Source organism: Phoxinus phoxinus (assembly GCF_949152265.1).
Source record: "Phoxinus phoxinus genome assembly, chromosome: 6".
Lineage (NCBI taxonomy): Eukaryota > Metazoa > Chordata > Actinopteri > Cypriniformes > Leuciscidae > Phoxinus > Phoxinus phoxinus.
Genome location: NC_136881.1, coordinates 44535145 through 44551056, shown reverse-complemented (window position 1 = coordinate 44551056; position 15912 = coordinate 44535145). Strand labels below are relative to the sequence as shown.

Here is a 15912-nt window from a genome sequence, read left to right as displayed (position 1 = left end):
ATAACTTGGAACAAACGTTCTATTAATATTAGTGGAAGAACATTTGTTCATAACCTCTCCAGAACGTTCCCGGTCAGCTGGGTTTGCTTTGCTTGAGAAGGAAAGATCGTTTTACCCCTAGACTAATTTCCCCCTGAATAAATCAATCCGCTGATGACGGATGTTTCTCTGTTCAGTGTTTCAGTGATGGCCAAATACAACTTCAGTGCCGCAGAGTTTGCCCAGAGCGACGTCTACGGGACCATCCTGGTCTACCTGAACACCTGTGAGTTCCTGTTGATGGACTGCATCATTGATTCTGCTGTGTAATGATAGTGAGGATCCGTCGGTGAGCCGTGTTTGTCATGTGTTCTCAGCTTCAGCTCCTAAATGTTATAACGCCTCGAGCCCCGATCTGAACTCCACCGCCTGGTTCGTCGACTACATCTCCGTCTTCTTGAGCTTCATCACGCTGGACGACCTGCTCCTCTTCGGCCACATTCAGGTGTGACACCGCTTTGAAGAACTACCAGTTCAGAATGATCACTTTGATCTCGTTTATTCTCTCTCATGTCGTTCCAAACCAGTTTGACTGTTTTCATCTTGTGGAACTCAATAAGCGGTTTGTTTTTCAGCCGTTCCTGGAGAACCTGGAGAACCTGCAGCTCTTCGGCCAGATCGGCGTTCCTGGCGACGTCATGGACTACTACATGAGTCTGCTGTTCGATCAGAATCCGCTCTTCAGCGCCTACTAGTGAGAGACACCAGCCATAACATCCTCAATCACATCTCTCTAAACTACACTTAGGTTTCTACAGGGGATTTCATAGCAATGTCATAGAAGAACCATTTCGGGTTCCTCAAAGATCATTTCAGTGATCAGTTCTTAAAAGAACCATTTTTTTGTGAGTGAAGAACATTTGAATAATCTATACAACCTTATAAAGAACCTTTTGTGCAATGGAAAGATTCTATGGATGTTAAAGTGTCTTCATGGACCCATCGATGCCCATCAAGAATCTGGTGAGGTGTTTTAGGGAAGTTCTCCGTGAGAAACCAGCTTAGATGAGCAAACCAACGAGGGCTGGTTGAAGCTGTTGCTGTGACACTGGCAGTAATGTGAAGCTCGGGCGTTTATACAAGACGCTCTGATGAGCTTTAACAGCTTTAACGTGATGTGTGTGTGTTTGCAGTCTGCCTATGAAGTTACGCTGCTTGGCTCCTGCGAGCTCCTTCCTTCAGTTGAGTGTGGAGCAGTTGAAGAACATCTCCTCCGGCATCCATCAGAACTGCACCAACATCCAACCCGACGTGCGTACAAGAGAGTGTGTGTGTGTCATCAGAAACAAGCTCTATACAAGCTAAATGCCTCCGTGTGTGTGTGCGCAGGTGTCGGCGGCTCTGGCGAGCAATGCGGACGTCCTGACGTTGGAGACCCTCCAGGCCCTGGGTCAGTCGTGCACGGGTTTGAGCACGGCTCAGATCAGCGGCGCCGGAGGCAGCGTTCTGCTCAGCGCTCTGTCTGTGCTCAGACTCGTACTGGGCTGGAACCTCGATCAGGCCATGATGATCATACAAACCCTGCTGTCGTCTGGACTTTACCAGGTACAAACCACCAGTGCGCTTCAAAGCCAATGCTGAATCCACCGCGTCTCAGAGGAACTCCTGAACGGATCAGTGTTGCTGAACAAATCGCTGGATCAGTGACTCACTCATAAAGACCGTCGTTGGCTGCTTCTGAAATCGCTTACTCTTTTGAGTAGGTACTTATTTTGAATAAGTACTCTGTGACCGCTACGAAGTATGTTCAGTTTATGAGTACTGTGATTTCTGAAACACTGTTATATAGTAGTATGTGATTTCAGCCTCAGTGTTGTTGAACCGGTCGGTTGAGTCGATGATTCGGTGACTCGCTCATACACACAGGAGGACTGCGGTGTACGTTGGTTCAAAATTCAGCAGATTATTAACAGGAACTAAGAAAAGGATCATATCTCCCATGCCTCAGTGCGTTGGCGTCCCATGCCTCAGTGCGTTGGCGTCCCATGCCTCAGTGCGTTGGCGTCCCATGCCTCAGTGCGTTGGCGTCCCATGCCTCAGTGCGTTGGCGTCCCATGCCTCAGTGCGTTGGCGTCCCATGCCTCAGTGCGTTGGCGTCCCATGCCTCAGTGCGTTGGCGTCCCATGCCTCAGTGCGTTGGCGTCCCATGCCTCAGTGCGTTGGCGTCCCATGCCTCAGTGCGTTGGCGTCCCATGCCTCAGTGTGTTGGCGTCCCATGCCTCAGTGCGTTGGCGTCCCATGCCTCAGTGCGTTGGCGTCCCATGCCTCAGTGCGTTGGCGTCCCATGCCTCAGTGCGTTGGCGTCCCATGCCTCAGTGCGTTGGCGTCCCATGCCTCAGTGCGTTGGCGTCCCATGCCTCAGTGTGTTGGCGTCCCATGCCTCAGTGTGTTGGCGTCCCATGCCTCAGTGTGTTGGCGTCCCATGCCTCAGTGCGTTGGCGTCCCATGCCTCAGTGCGTTGGCGTCCCATGCCTCAGTGCGTTGGCGTCCCATGCCTCAGTGCGTTGGCGTCCCATGCCTCAGTGTGTTGGCGTCCCATGCCTCACTGCGTTGGCGTCCCATGCCTCAGTGCGTTGGCGTCCCATCCCTCAGTGCGTTGGCGTCCCATGCCTCAGTGTGTTGGCGTCCCATGCCTCAGTGCGTTGGCGTCCCATGTCCTTGCTGGCTCGTTGGCTCCCTATCAAATTTAGAGTCGACTCTAAGATCCTTCTTTTCGCATACAAGGCAACTACAACTAATACGATCACAATATATCAGGCCATACTCAGCCTCTAGTCATTAAGATCTTGTGCTCAGCTACATTTATCTGTCCCTCATTCCCGTGGTCAATCAACGGTGAGCTCTGGAACATCAGGGACTCTCCATCGCTGGAGGCTTTTAAATCCAGTGTAAAGACTAGTTTTTAGTGATGCTGGGTATGTGTTTTGAATAGCTGGTGTTCTATGTTATTATGTGTATCTTTTTACTCCTTTAGACTCTTAAATTTGTATTTATTTGTATTGTGTTGTAAAGCACATTGGATCGACTACGGTTGTGTTAAACTGGAGCTGTATAAATAATAAACTTGACTATATGTACTTTTACACATCTGTGTCTCTGTCCACGGCAGATTAATAATGCGGACAGACTGGTGGAATTGGGTTCGCTGATCATCGGTGTTCAAACATCAGTCATCAGCGGCATCTCAGGAAATGAGTTGCTTCTGGCCATGAGAACCCAATCATTCCTGGCCAACGTCATCGGCGCACCCATTATCCTCCAGCAGACCATCGTCAGCCAGGTCACACACACACACACACACACACACACACACACACACACACACACACACACGTACACACGCACACACACACACACGTGCACACACACACACACACACACACACACACACACACACGTACACACACGTACACACACACACGTGCACACGCACACACACACACACACGTGCACACACACACACACACACACACACACACACACGCACGCACGCGCACACACACACACACACACGTGCACACGCACACACGCACACACGCGCACACACACACACACACACACTCTCACACACACACACACACACACACACACGTACACACACACACACTCTCTCACACACACACACACACACACACACACACACGTACACACACACACACACACACACTCTCTCACACACACACACACACACACACACACACGTACACACGCACACACATGCACACACACACACACACACACGTACACACACACACACACACACACGTGCACACGCACACACACACACACGTGCACACGCACACACACACACACGTGCACACACACACACACACACACACACACACACACACACACACGTACACACACACACACACACACCTCAGGTTTGTCTCGTGACATCTCTCTCTGTGTCTCTGTAGATCATCTCGGTGAACAGCTCGTCTGACGGCGTGGTCACAAACGTTCCTGACCTGATGGCGACGGAGATCCCGCGCAACTTCCTGCTAAGCGTGTCGTCGTCCTCCGCGATGGTGCAGATGGTCAACCAGAAGAAATGGAAACACGAGCAGGTACGTCAGGCTCCACGTCACGAATCTTAGAAGCAAGGCTTCCGTAAGACCCTTCATCCGCTGAAGCTTTCCGGCTTTCCATCAAGGGATCAGTTTCAAAATCAACTTTTATTTTAATTAAATTTGGTGAATTAAACAGCTCTTAAACATACTTAATATCAAGAGAAAAAATGTATGTATCCCATTAAATATGAAAGTATGTTATAATTTATTTTCCCCATATTTATTATTAGCTTTGTTGCCATCGACCTATTTTTATATCGACCTACTTTGGGAACATTACACACTGAAGAAGGATGAGCATGTGAAGCAGAACAGGGCCTCGATAAGACATTCCTCAGGAACGCTGGAGTGCTGTACAGAACCCCATTGAACCTTTAATCTATGCAACCATTATATCTTGCACTTGCCGCTATTGCACTTCTGGTCAGACCTAAACTGCATTTCGTTGCCTTGTACCTGTACTTGTGTAATGACAATAAAGTTGAATCTGATCTGATCTAAGAGTGCTTGTTCTGTCAGAAACGTAAATGACATGTTGGACTTCTCTTCCTCTCAGGCCGTCTTGCTCTTCGAAACCGTCGCCGCGGAGTTCAGCGACCCGGACGCGTGAGTGAGAGTCGCTATCATCATCAGACTGGTGGTCAGGCTTCGGTTGTGACCGTATGTTGGTGTTTGTGCAGCATGTCTTTCCAGGTGCTCCAGGGCTTCAGCTGTTCCCGGATCCAGAGCTTCAGCACCAGCAAAACCCTGAGTCTGATCCGCGGCTGCCGGCAGCGAGTCAACCAGACACTCGTCCTGCAGGAGTCACAGGTGAGCGCACACACCGCCCTCACACACTCTCACGCTGTAGAAGAAGCTCGGATGTGTTGATGTGTGTGTGTGATTGTCCTTCAGCTGACCTGCATGTACTACTACATCAAGAGCGCTGACCTGAACGCCTTCTCCCAGTATCCCGCCGAAGTGCTCATCTACTACAAGTACGTCAGCGGGACTATTACTGCTCACGGAGGAGTTCGTGCAGACCGGCTCATCACACGCCTGTTTGTGTTGCAGTTACTCAATGATTGACAGATCTCGGTGCCGCTCGTATTTCTCGTCTCTGGGAACGGCCAACTTCTCGGTGCTGTCCAGCGCGCTGTCCTTCAAGAAGCAAGCCCTGTTCAGCAGCGCCAGGGAGTGTCTGGTGAGCCCAAAACACACAAATCATGAAAAAAAGTATAAACGTGGTTCAAATATGCACCAATATTCATATGCATGCATTAATATATGCATATATGCATTAATATGCATTGATTAGCATGAGTTAGCATGAGTTAGCATGAGCTGGTGTTTCAGGGGATCTCGGGGTTCAGCATCGCGCCGGCGCAGCTGGATGTTCTGGGCGGCATGTGCTGCTTCCTGAGCGCCGACTACATCCAGAACTCAGACCCGTACGTGCTGGACAAACTCAAACAGTGCCAGGATTTATCATCTCAGCAGATCTCTGGGGTGGAGAGTGTCCTACTGAGAGGAAACACCAGCTACGGGTACTGACCACTCGCGCACGCACGCACACACACACACACACGCACACACACACACTCGCGCGCACTGAAGGCCATTCCCACCGCGGGCGATAACTATACCGATAACGGTGAAGATATAGTTTAAATAGGGCTGTCAAAATTAACTCGTTAACGCATGTCATTAATTTTTTCAGTTTAACGTATTAAAAACAGTTATAGTTGTTATAGTTACCGTTATAGTTATTGTCTGCTGGTTTGGACACTAATACAGATATCGTTATAGTTGACATCATAGTTATTAGGGCTGGGACAATAAATTGATGCATCGCAAATTGAGAAATGTTTCTGGATTGATTCCAATTTTTTCAGAATGCATCGCGATTCTCTCTGGAATCGATTGTGAGTTTAGTGTTGAACAGCAGATGGCGCTGCGTGCTCTAGAAACAGCCGTACTCTGCTGGCGTCCCATGCCTTACACACACCACTGGAACCTTCTATACAATAATCACTCATAAAGTTCGAAAAGGTTGAAGCGAATTACAAGTGCTTGGAATCGACCACGAATCGCGATGCATCGATGTATTATCCCAGCTCTAATAGTTATGGTTCTTGGTGTAAACGGGCCTTAAAGCCACACACAGCACACACTTCCGCTGTCAGTGTATGACGTGAGATGTTCCTCAGGTCTGCGAGCGGCTGGAACCGAGCGACTCTGGAGAACCTGGGGATCCTGCCGCTGTACGTCACCGCAAACATATGGAGCAGATTCTCTCAGGTAGAGCACGGTACACACAGGTAAACACACGGCTGTGTGTGTGCTTCACTGATCACTGTCTCTCTGTGTGTGTGTGTGATCAGGAAAACAAGCAGAGGTTTCTGAAGACGTTTATCCGGGACCTGAGGAAGAACAATAGGGCTTCAGAGGAGAAGATCCTCAACATGATGAACGAGGTCAACAAAATCACACGAGTCAAAATCAAGAGATCCGCAGGTGAGAGATACCACAGCAACATTACTACACTAAAGTCTAGGCTCGGCTCGGTGAGTCTCTTCTGCTCACCAAACAGAAGAACCCCGACATCACTATAATCACTGCACCTTCACCTGAGGACGCCTGATGTTTCTGAAGCTGCATTGGTGTGTGTTCCTCTCGTCCCTGTAGAAGCAGCATGTGCCGCTGGAGAAATAAAGCAGGTCCAGGTTTACAGCGACATGTTTCCGTTTGCCTACGACGTGACGCAGTTTAACGTGTGTTTGAGCGTCCAAACTGTGAAGGACAACCTGGAGGCCATCACTGATAGAGTCCACGACAGGAGCTACCAGAGGATCGTCCTGGACAAACTCAACCAGGTAACAACACACACACCCGAACACTGCTGGAACTGTGCTGTCAATCACAGTGTTGCCATAGAAACGCCATGTGTCTCCCGCCCCTCGCAGGCGTATCCTGACAGACTGTCTGACCAGGTGCTGCAGGTTTTAGGCTCCGCCTCCCGCACTGCCACACCTGATGATGTCAGAAAGTGGAACGTGACGAAGATCGACACGCTCTCGTCTCTGATGAACCAACGCAACGGAGACTGGAACCCTGAGATGGTAGTGTGTGTGTGTGTGTGTGTGTGTGTGTGTGTGAGAGAGTTTGTGTGTGTGTGTGTGTGTGTTTCAGCAGAACACACGTCATGAAGTCGGTCTGGTTCTGGTTCAGTGTTCTGATGTGTGTCGATGTGTGTGTTCAGTGTTCTGATGTGTGTGTCGATGTGTGTGTTCAGTGTTCTGATGTGTGTGTCGATGTGTGTGTTCAGTGTTCTGATGTGTGTGTCGATGTGTGTGTTCAGTGTTCTGATGTGTGTGTCGATGTGTGTGTTCAGTGTTCTGATGTGTGTGTCGATGTGTGTGTTCAGTGTTCTGATGTGTGTGGCGATGTGTGTGTTCAGTGTTCTGATGTGTGTGTCGATGTGTGTGTTCAGTGTTCTGATGTGTGTGTCGATGTGTGTGTTCAGTGTTCTGATGTGTGTGTCGATGTGTGTGTTCAGTGTTCTGATGTGTGTGTCGATGTGTGTGTTCAGTGTTCTGATGTGTGTGTCGATGTGTGTGTTCAGTGTTCTGATGTGTGTGGCGATGTGTGTGTTCAGTGTTCTGATGTGTGTGTCGATGTGTGTGTTCAGTGTTCTGATGTGTGTGTCGATGTGTGTGTTCAGTGTTCTGATGTGTGTGTCGATGTGTGTGTTCAGTGTTCTGATGTGTGTGTCGATGTGTGTGTTCAGTGTTCTGATGTGTGTGTCGATGTGTGTGTTCAGTGTTCTGATGTGTGTGGCGATGTGTGTGTTCAGTGTTCTGATGTGTGTGGCGATGTGTGTGTTCAGTGTTCTGATGTGTGTGTCGATGTGTGTGTTCAGTGTTCTGATGTGTGTGTCGATGTGTGTGTTCAGTGTTCTGATGTGTGTGTCGATGTGTGTGTTCAGTGTTCTGATGTGTGTGTCTCTCTCAGGTCCAGCTGCTGGTCAGTAAGTATCTCAGTGTGAGTGGAAACACTCTCGGCACTAACGAGCTGAACGCACTGGGAGGAACTAACCTGTGTGCGCTGACCACGAGTGTGCTGAACAACATCACGGCCGCCAGTGTGGAGTGAGTACACACACAACCTTCGGGTTACTCTGTGACCAAGGCCACTGCTCCTGAAACCAAACTTGCGTATTAAAACATTATCTTGTATGTTTATGGATCTGTTTTCCTGTTGGTTGTTCTTTGTTTTTTGGGACTTTTGGACGAATATAGTTTAAACCTGTAGACTCATACGTGTGTGTGTGTGTGTGTGTGTCTGTGTGTGTGTCTGTGTGTGTGTGTGTCTGTGTGTGTGTGTGTGTGTCTGTGTGTGTCTGTGTGTGTGTGTGTGTATGTGTGTGTCTGCGTCTGTCTGTCTGTGTGTGTGTGTCTGTGTGTGTGTGTGTGTGTGTGTGTGTGTGTGTGTGTGTATGTGTGTGTCTGCGTCTGTCTGTCTGTGTGTGTGTGTGTGTGTGTGTGTGTGTGTGTGTGTGTGTGTGTGTGTGTGTGTGTGTGTGTGTGTTTTTCAGGCAAGCTTCTGCTCTCTCTTTGACCAACTGCAGCTCAGAGAAGAAGTCGATTCTGTTCAGTATCGCTCTGAACGCATTCAGCGCAACAAACACACGCAATACAAACACCGTCAGCATCCCGACGTACCAGCTGTTGCAGAACTACCTCGGTAAGTAACACACTCATAACACACACACACACACACACATATTGATCTCTTCTGCAGTCAGGCTGAACTTTGTGTGTGTGTGTGTGTGTGTGTGTGTGTGTGTGTGTGTGTGTGTGTGTGTGTGTGTGTGTGTGTGTGTGTGTGTGTGTGTGTGTGTGTGTGTGTGTGTCTGCGTCTGTCTGTCTGTGTGTTTGTGTGTGTGTGTGTGTGTGTGTGTGTTTTTCAGGTGGTGCCGATTCGACATTTATTCGTAGACTTGTAAACTCCAGTGTGAATATGGACGTGCCGACCTTCATGAGTCTGAAGCAGAACGTCATCAACGTGAGTCTCTGCCACTCCTGCTAGTGTGTGTGTGTGTGTGTGAGTGAGTGTGTGAGTGTGTGAGTGTGTGAGTGAGTGAGTGAGTGAGTGAGTGAGTGAGTGAGTGAGTGAGTGAGTGAGTGAGTGAGTGAGTGAGTAAGTGAGTAAGTGAGTGATTGAGTGAGTGAATGAGTGAGTGAGTGTGTGTGTGTGTGTGTGTGTGTGTGTACAAACTCCATTTATGCCAATGATACTCCTCCACATGGCGAGTACAGTCCGCCATCAACTAAGACTGCTGCCTCCACTGCTCTGTGGGTCGTCTTCCGTGAGCATCTCGTCTCCTCAAGGCAAGGCCGCGTTGGGGACACGCAAGAGGCAGGCTCAACAGACCGAGACCTGGCAGCCCCTGCAACTCCACCGTCCATTTGGTTGTCTAGAGTTCATCTCCTGCCACTGGAAACTGGATTCTGGAGTGAAGCTGTGGAGATAGGGTCTGCGCACACCTCTCTTCACATTAAATCCACTCTCTGCGTATGCTATCATTCCACCGTACAAGCCCTTTGGCGAAAGGTTAAATGTGACGGAGGCAGGTCTTGGATCAGACTGGCAGCCTCTAGCCTGAGCCCTGCACGGAGGCACAAGCGAGAAGGCCGTTGTGTGGACGGGTTGGAACAGCGTCCACCTTCGGCAGCTTCTTGTGCGACTGAGCAGCCCTCTTTAGGGTCTGCACTACTCACCCGCTGCCAGGGGGAGGGTCTAGAAAAGGTGACCCAAACACTGCCTGTTCCCTACACTCCTGGGCGGCCCACCGCTGTCGTCAAGGCATCCCATTACGCGGTCGAAAATATAAATCTAAACTATTAATTTTGGCTACATGGAACGTACGAACACTTCTTGACGTACAGTTTGGAACTGACCGACCCCGCAGGCGCACTGCCCTGGTTGCGAGCGAGCTTAACAAATACAGCATTGACATCGCAGCTTTGAGTGAGACGAGGGAGGGAGGGAGGGAGGGAGGGAGGGAGAGAGGGAGAGAGAGAGAGAGAGAGAGAGAGAGAGAGAGAGAGAGAGAGAGAGAGAGAGAGAGAGAGAGAGAGAGAGAGAGAGAGAGAGAGAGAGAGAGAGAGAGAGAGAGAGAGAGAGAGAGAGCATGTGTCCTAGATTTAAAGTGCCTCCCGTCAGGTGACACCAATTAACCGGTTGATTGTAGGTGAACTACCGGGGAACTGCAATGAAAGACAGATTAGAACACTCCCACATAACAAAGATCTACATGAAATCTCCATCACCCGAGCAATGCGTGGGGCAGAGTGCTGGACAGATAATCGGCTGATCAGATCCAAGATACACCTAAAGGTCTGACCTCAACACACCAGGCACCAACACCCAAGACGGCTCAACTTTCGAGCCCTAAAATCCCCTGACATCACTGCATCATACCGTCGCTGCTTGGCTAATAACCTTTCCTCCGCTCTCACTCATCCCCTACACAATACAGCGGACAGAACATGGGCTAACCTTAGCTCAGCTATACAACAAGCCACTTCCGACACAATTGGTTTCACCTCCACACGTCACCAGGACTGGTTTGACGACAGCTCCCTCGAAATACTCAACCTTCTGGAGAAGAAGAGCATGCCCTCTCTGCCCACCTCTCCAATCCACAATCTCCCTCTTTACGCTCACAATGGAGTAATATCCGTGCTGAGGTGCAACGACGGCTTCGCATAATGGAGAATGACTGGTGGCTCAGGAAAGCCCATGAAATCCAAGATTATGCGGACACCAACAACTCTCAAGCTTTTTACGATGCAATAAAATCACTATTTGGACCCCAAAAACGCAGAATCACCCCTATCAGATCTACAGATGGCACAATTCTGCACAAGGATAAACAAGAAATTCTTGAGCGTTGGGCTGAACATTTTAACACCCTCCTTAACCAAAACAGTCCGACTGACCCCACTGTCCAGCAGCGCCTCCCAAAGCTCCCACCTGTGCATGAGCTTGACGACCCTCCCAGTTTCTCAGAAGTCCTGGCAGCAGTACGAAGCCTCAAGGACAATAAGTCTGCTGGTCCTGATGGAGTCCCTGCAGAGGCTCTAAAGACAGGCGGGTATCTGCTCACCAAAATTCTCCACCAACTTATCCAGATAATATGGGCACAAAAAACTGTTCCACAAGGCTGGAAAGACTCACACATTGTTACCATCCACAAGAAAAAGGGTGACAAGTCCATCTGTGGAAACAGTCGTGGCATATCCCTGCTCTCTGTGGCAGGGAAAGTATTAACTCTTTAATTAAGTATTAAAATCGTCTCACCAAGCACATCACAGAGAGGATCCTTCCTGAGTCACAGTGCGGCTTCAGGAAGGATCGGACCTTCTCCGACATGATCTTTGTACTACGCCAATTGCAGGAGAAGGCTAGAGAACAGAACAAAGACCTGTTCATTGCCTTCATCGATCTGGCAAAGGCTTTTGACACCATTGACCGCCAAGTCCTTTGGGTCATTCTGGAGAAGTTTAGGGTGCCACCAAGGTTTCTGGAAATCCTACAACAGTTTCATGATGGCATGCAGGCTCGTGTGATTGTGGGTACATCTCAATCCCCCTCCTTTCCTGTGCAGGTAGGAGTGAAACAGGGGTGTGTGCTGGCTCCAGTGATCTTCAATCTCTTTCTGGCAGCAGTCACCCTCCTCTCCCGCAACTCCCTCAGCCCTGACGATGGTGTTTGCCTGCAGTTTCGTCTGGATGGGAACCTCTTTGCCCTCCTATCCCACAGCCCTACTGCAATGCAGCACACACTGGATGTTGTATGCGCAGTCTACCAAGCTTGTGGCCTACAAGTCAACATCAAAAAGACTGAGATCATTGTCTCGTGGGCTTTCAAATCAGATGCCTCCAGCGCATACTAGGTGTCACATGGAAAGACAAAATCCCCCACATGGACATCCTAGAACGCACCAACTCCAGCAGCAAGGAGGCAACCCTTGCTAGGCGACAACTGCGATGGGTTGGACATGTTATCCGTATGTCCTCCCACCGCCTACCCCGGCAGGTCCTCTATGGGCAGATGTACGCAGCACACAGGAGACCCGGGGGTCAGAAGCGTCGCTACAAGGACCACATCAAGTCGACCCTGAAAAGGGTCAACCCTGGAGTCCTGGAAACAACCGCTGCCAACCGCCAGGCATGGAGCTCTGCATGTGGTCTGGGGGCCCAACAGATCGAATCACAGCGTGCCCAACACCAACGCGTCCAGCCACAACTGCACCCATCCTCAGACTCAGCACTCACATGTCCAGACTGCGGCAGGACATGTGGCTCCCGGATCGGGCTTCACAGCCACCTTCAATGGCACCGCCGACAGCAGCGGCTGCCTCAGCACTCCAATAACGCATCCTAGAAGTGACGTCATCTTCGAAATCGATGGACTGCATAAGAAGAAGTGTGTGTGTGTGTGTGTGTGTGTGTGTGTGTGTGTGTGTGTTTGTGTGTGAGTGAGTGAGTGAGTGAGTGAGTGAGTGAGTGAGTGAGTGAGTGAGTGAGTGAGTGAGTGAGTGAGTGTGCTAGATTCACTTCATTATTTGTGGACAGGTATTTACAGCATTTCAGGAATATGCCAAAATAACAGCTTGAGGGTTTTACATGTTATAAGCTCAAGGCGTTCAAAAATAAATCTTAGTTCTGAAACTTGTGGTGGAAAATAAAATTACTTAGCATGTTAGTTTTACATAACGTCAAATCCTCAAACGTTTAATGTCAAAAGGGCTTATCTGACAGCAGTTTGAGAATCCCTGGTGTAATGCACAGTAAACATTTACATTGAGAACAGAGACTGAACTCAACATGTTAGCGTCTGCTCGGCCGCATCCGAGGTGTGTATTGATGGTTCATTGATTATCAGTAATGAGTGTGTGTGTGTGTGTGTGTGTGTGTGTGTGTGTGTGTGTGTGTGTGTGTGTGTGTGTGTGTGTGTGTGTGTGTAGGTGCTGAGCGTGGCTGAAGTGAAGGGTTTGCTGGGGGTGAATGTCGGCGATCTGAAGACGTATGAAAGCACGGCACCGGTGCAGGAGTGGATCAGGCTTCAGCTGCAGTCGGATCTGGACTCGCTGAACATCGGCCTGACGGGTGGCAAGAACTCCAGCGTCACTGAACCCAGTCCCAGTCCCAGCAGCACTAAAGCCCCGTCAGCCACCACAGGTGACACTCACACACCACCAACACCAGCGCTTTACGGCTGGCAACAAATGATTCGAATTTCGAATATAGATTACATAGACTACAAACATAGATTAGCAGTGATGATGACAAGCTGCACTGCTCTTCTGGTGGCCTGTTATTAATGAATATTCTCTGCAACTGAGTGCAGTTCAATCATCAAAGGTGTGGTTGTGCCATAGATGTTGAAATCAGCCTTGAACTGTCAGTGTCAAATCCCGAGTTTGAGTCTGAAGTAGATCTAAAGATGTCAAGTGTCCATTAGTCTGTTTGAAATGTGGTCATTTTGTTCAGGTGACTGAAGAAATGTGCAGAATGTTTGTTTGTAAGCGGTGTGTGTGTGTGTGTGTGTCTGCAGCTGCTGCATCCAGAGTTTGGGCACCGGCCTTTCTGCAGCTGCTCCTATTGGCTGTTACCGTGACGACACTGCAGCTGCTGCGCTGATGACATCATCTCTGTGCTTACCGTCTCTTCCTCTCTCTGTCTAGTATTTAAAAGAGTTTCTGCACTTTCACCTGTAATGCACTTTCACTTTTCAAAAACTGTTGTGAACGGTTTCTCTGTGGAATTGACGAATATATCATATTTGATTCAAACTGATACATGACACACATTAATAAGTCATTCACTGCCGATTTTTCAGAGAGAACGCTTGATAAAGGTTGCTGTGCTCACATCTGATTCACATCAACATGGTTAAGATTTGACCCAATTCTAAATCTCAAATGCATTTAGTTAAAATAACTGAAAATCGTTATTGTTTTGCATATATGTGAATGAAAATGAACTTTTGCGAATGTAAAGTAGAGGGCTGTAAACTGCTGTAAACCTGGCAAAGAGTGATCCATGAACCAGCAACTCTACAGGTCACTCCACATCAACTCTACAGAAACACATTTCCTTATGTTAAAATAAAAAATCTATATAATTTTGTTCTTTTTAATCATTCAATGAATTTTATTTCTAAATCCGCATACCCTTTTCTTCACATTGTGGAGTCCAGTATGGGTGGGCAGAGAATATAATGTGCGGGGCTTTTAAGAAAGAAGTGAATTCTGGGCACACTATATCTTCTGCTGAGGAGAGCAGGTGTTTTAAAGGGCACCTATTATGACATTTAAAATGTTCCTAATGTTGTTTAGGGAGTCCCCAACAACAGTTTTACATGCATGCAATGTCAAAAAACACTTTTGTTGTCGTATAATATGCATTTATTTTTACCTGATTTGCTCACCGACTCCCAAATGAATCGTTCAACGACTCATTTTCCAAACCCCTCCTCTGCGCGACGCTAATCTGCGTTGATTGGTCAGATGACCCAGCAGTGTTTACATAGATAATACTTATTGTTTAACACGGAGTACAATGATGCTTTTATCAATTAAATTGTATTATAATAATGATTATAGTCCACTGCTTTGTAGTTTGTAGTAAAAAACTAAAAATAAGATAAAGAATTTAATGTTATGTTAGCGAGCATAGCCCAGAGTTCATATTGTAAAAGCACAATCAGTCTTTGTTTGCGTTAGCCCGATGCATAAACATAACGTTTTTACAAAAAAAAAATGCAGTTACGTTACGAGGTATTACTCTATTCTTTAGACAACTCCGAAAACAACGAGAAACACTTCACATATCTCAATACAATTGACATTGAAGACCTAGAAGCTAAACGGTGCTTACACAACAAACAAAATAATTATTAAGCATGCTACATAAAACATAAAAGCAACAATTATTAATAACACTTACAGGTTGTGATACGGAGGAGGAAGCTGATGCAAATACACTTGGAACTGAACCTTCCTTCAATATCAGCCGGCTCGCAAATCCAAGTTTGATTGCATTTAAAAAGCAATCGTCTTCAAAATGGCGCGAACAAAGCACAAGGCTCGGACTATACTTCTGTGGTATAGTTGTATATATGAATTGTAGACACTTAGTCTTCAAATGCTCCTCCTTGGGCAGATGAAAAAAGTTGGCTTTTGAGCCGCACTTCAGAACACAGCGTCTCGTCGCCATGATGTTTCTCTGCTGGCCTTGGAGCGCAATAAGTGGGCGTATCGTATTCAAATAACTTGACAAGTTGACGTCATCTAGTCAGAGAAAAAGCTTCGGTCTTCTAACATTCATAAAAATGACTCCGAGTCGACTCTTACTTTTGAAAGACAATAACTTTATATACGGTGCACTTTCATATTTCAAACTTTGCAGGATGTTTTTGTTCACTTAGATCTATGTTACACACTACATGAAAGGTACATTTCAAAATTCCATAATAGGTGCCCTTTAAGTCCATTGACTCCCATAGTAGAAACAAAATTATATGGAAGTCAATGGGCTACCGTCAACTGTCTGGTTACCAGCACTCTTTAAAATATCTTCTTTTGTGTTCAACAAAAGACAGAAACTCACACAGGTTTGGAACAATATGCCACTTTTATCATCGCTTGCATGTACGTAGTGCCACCAACAAATCCAACAGACCATCAGCATCAAAGTCTGATACTGTGGCACGAATTTCACAAGAAGCTCAGACTTTTCTATATGGC

At 47.8% G+C, this 15912-nt stretch overlaps 1 protein-coding gene across 1 annotated transcript in view; it reads left to right on the top strand.

The window, feature by feature from the left end:
• Positions 1-15912, top strand: part of mslnb (mesothelin b) — a gene marked incomplete at its 5' end in the record, with an annotated part of 567774 nt that overhangs the window by 23760 nt on the left and 528102 nt on the right. Inside the window, 21 exons of the mRNA XM_079616223.1 lie at positions 177-265; positions 357-484; positions 615-733; positions 1173-1290; positions 1369-1584; positions 3149-3319; positions 3960-4109; positions 4669-4718; positions 4793-4922; positions 5007-5089; positions 5166-5295; positions 5448-5638; positions 6302-6392; positions 6476-6608; positions 6780-6967; positions 7058-7213; positions 8106-8242; positions 8689-8837; positions 9064-9158; positions 13129-13342; positions 13719-15653. Coding sequence (XP_079472349.1) covers positions 177-265; positions 357-484; positions 615-733; positions 1173-1290; positions 1369-1584; positions 3149-3319; positions 3960-4109; positions 4669-4718; positions 4793-4922; positions 5007-5089; positions 5166-5295; positions 5448-5638; positions 6302-6392; positions 6476-6608; positions 6780-6967; positions 7058-7213; positions 8106-8242; positions 8689-8837; positions 9064-9158; positions 13129-13342; positions 13719-13804 — 2824 coding nt within the window. The 3' untranslated portion in view covers positions 13805-15653. The remainder of the gene's footprint in view (positions 1-176; positions 266-356; positions 485-614; positions 734-1172; positions 1291-1368; positions 1585-3148; positions 3320-3959; positions 4110-4668; positions 4719-4792; positions 4923-5006; positions 5090-5165; positions 5296-5447; positions 5639-6301; positions 6393-6475; positions 6609-6779; positions 6968-7057; positions 7214-8105; positions 8243-8688; positions 8838-9063; positions 9159-13128; positions 13343-13718; positions 15654-15912) is intronic.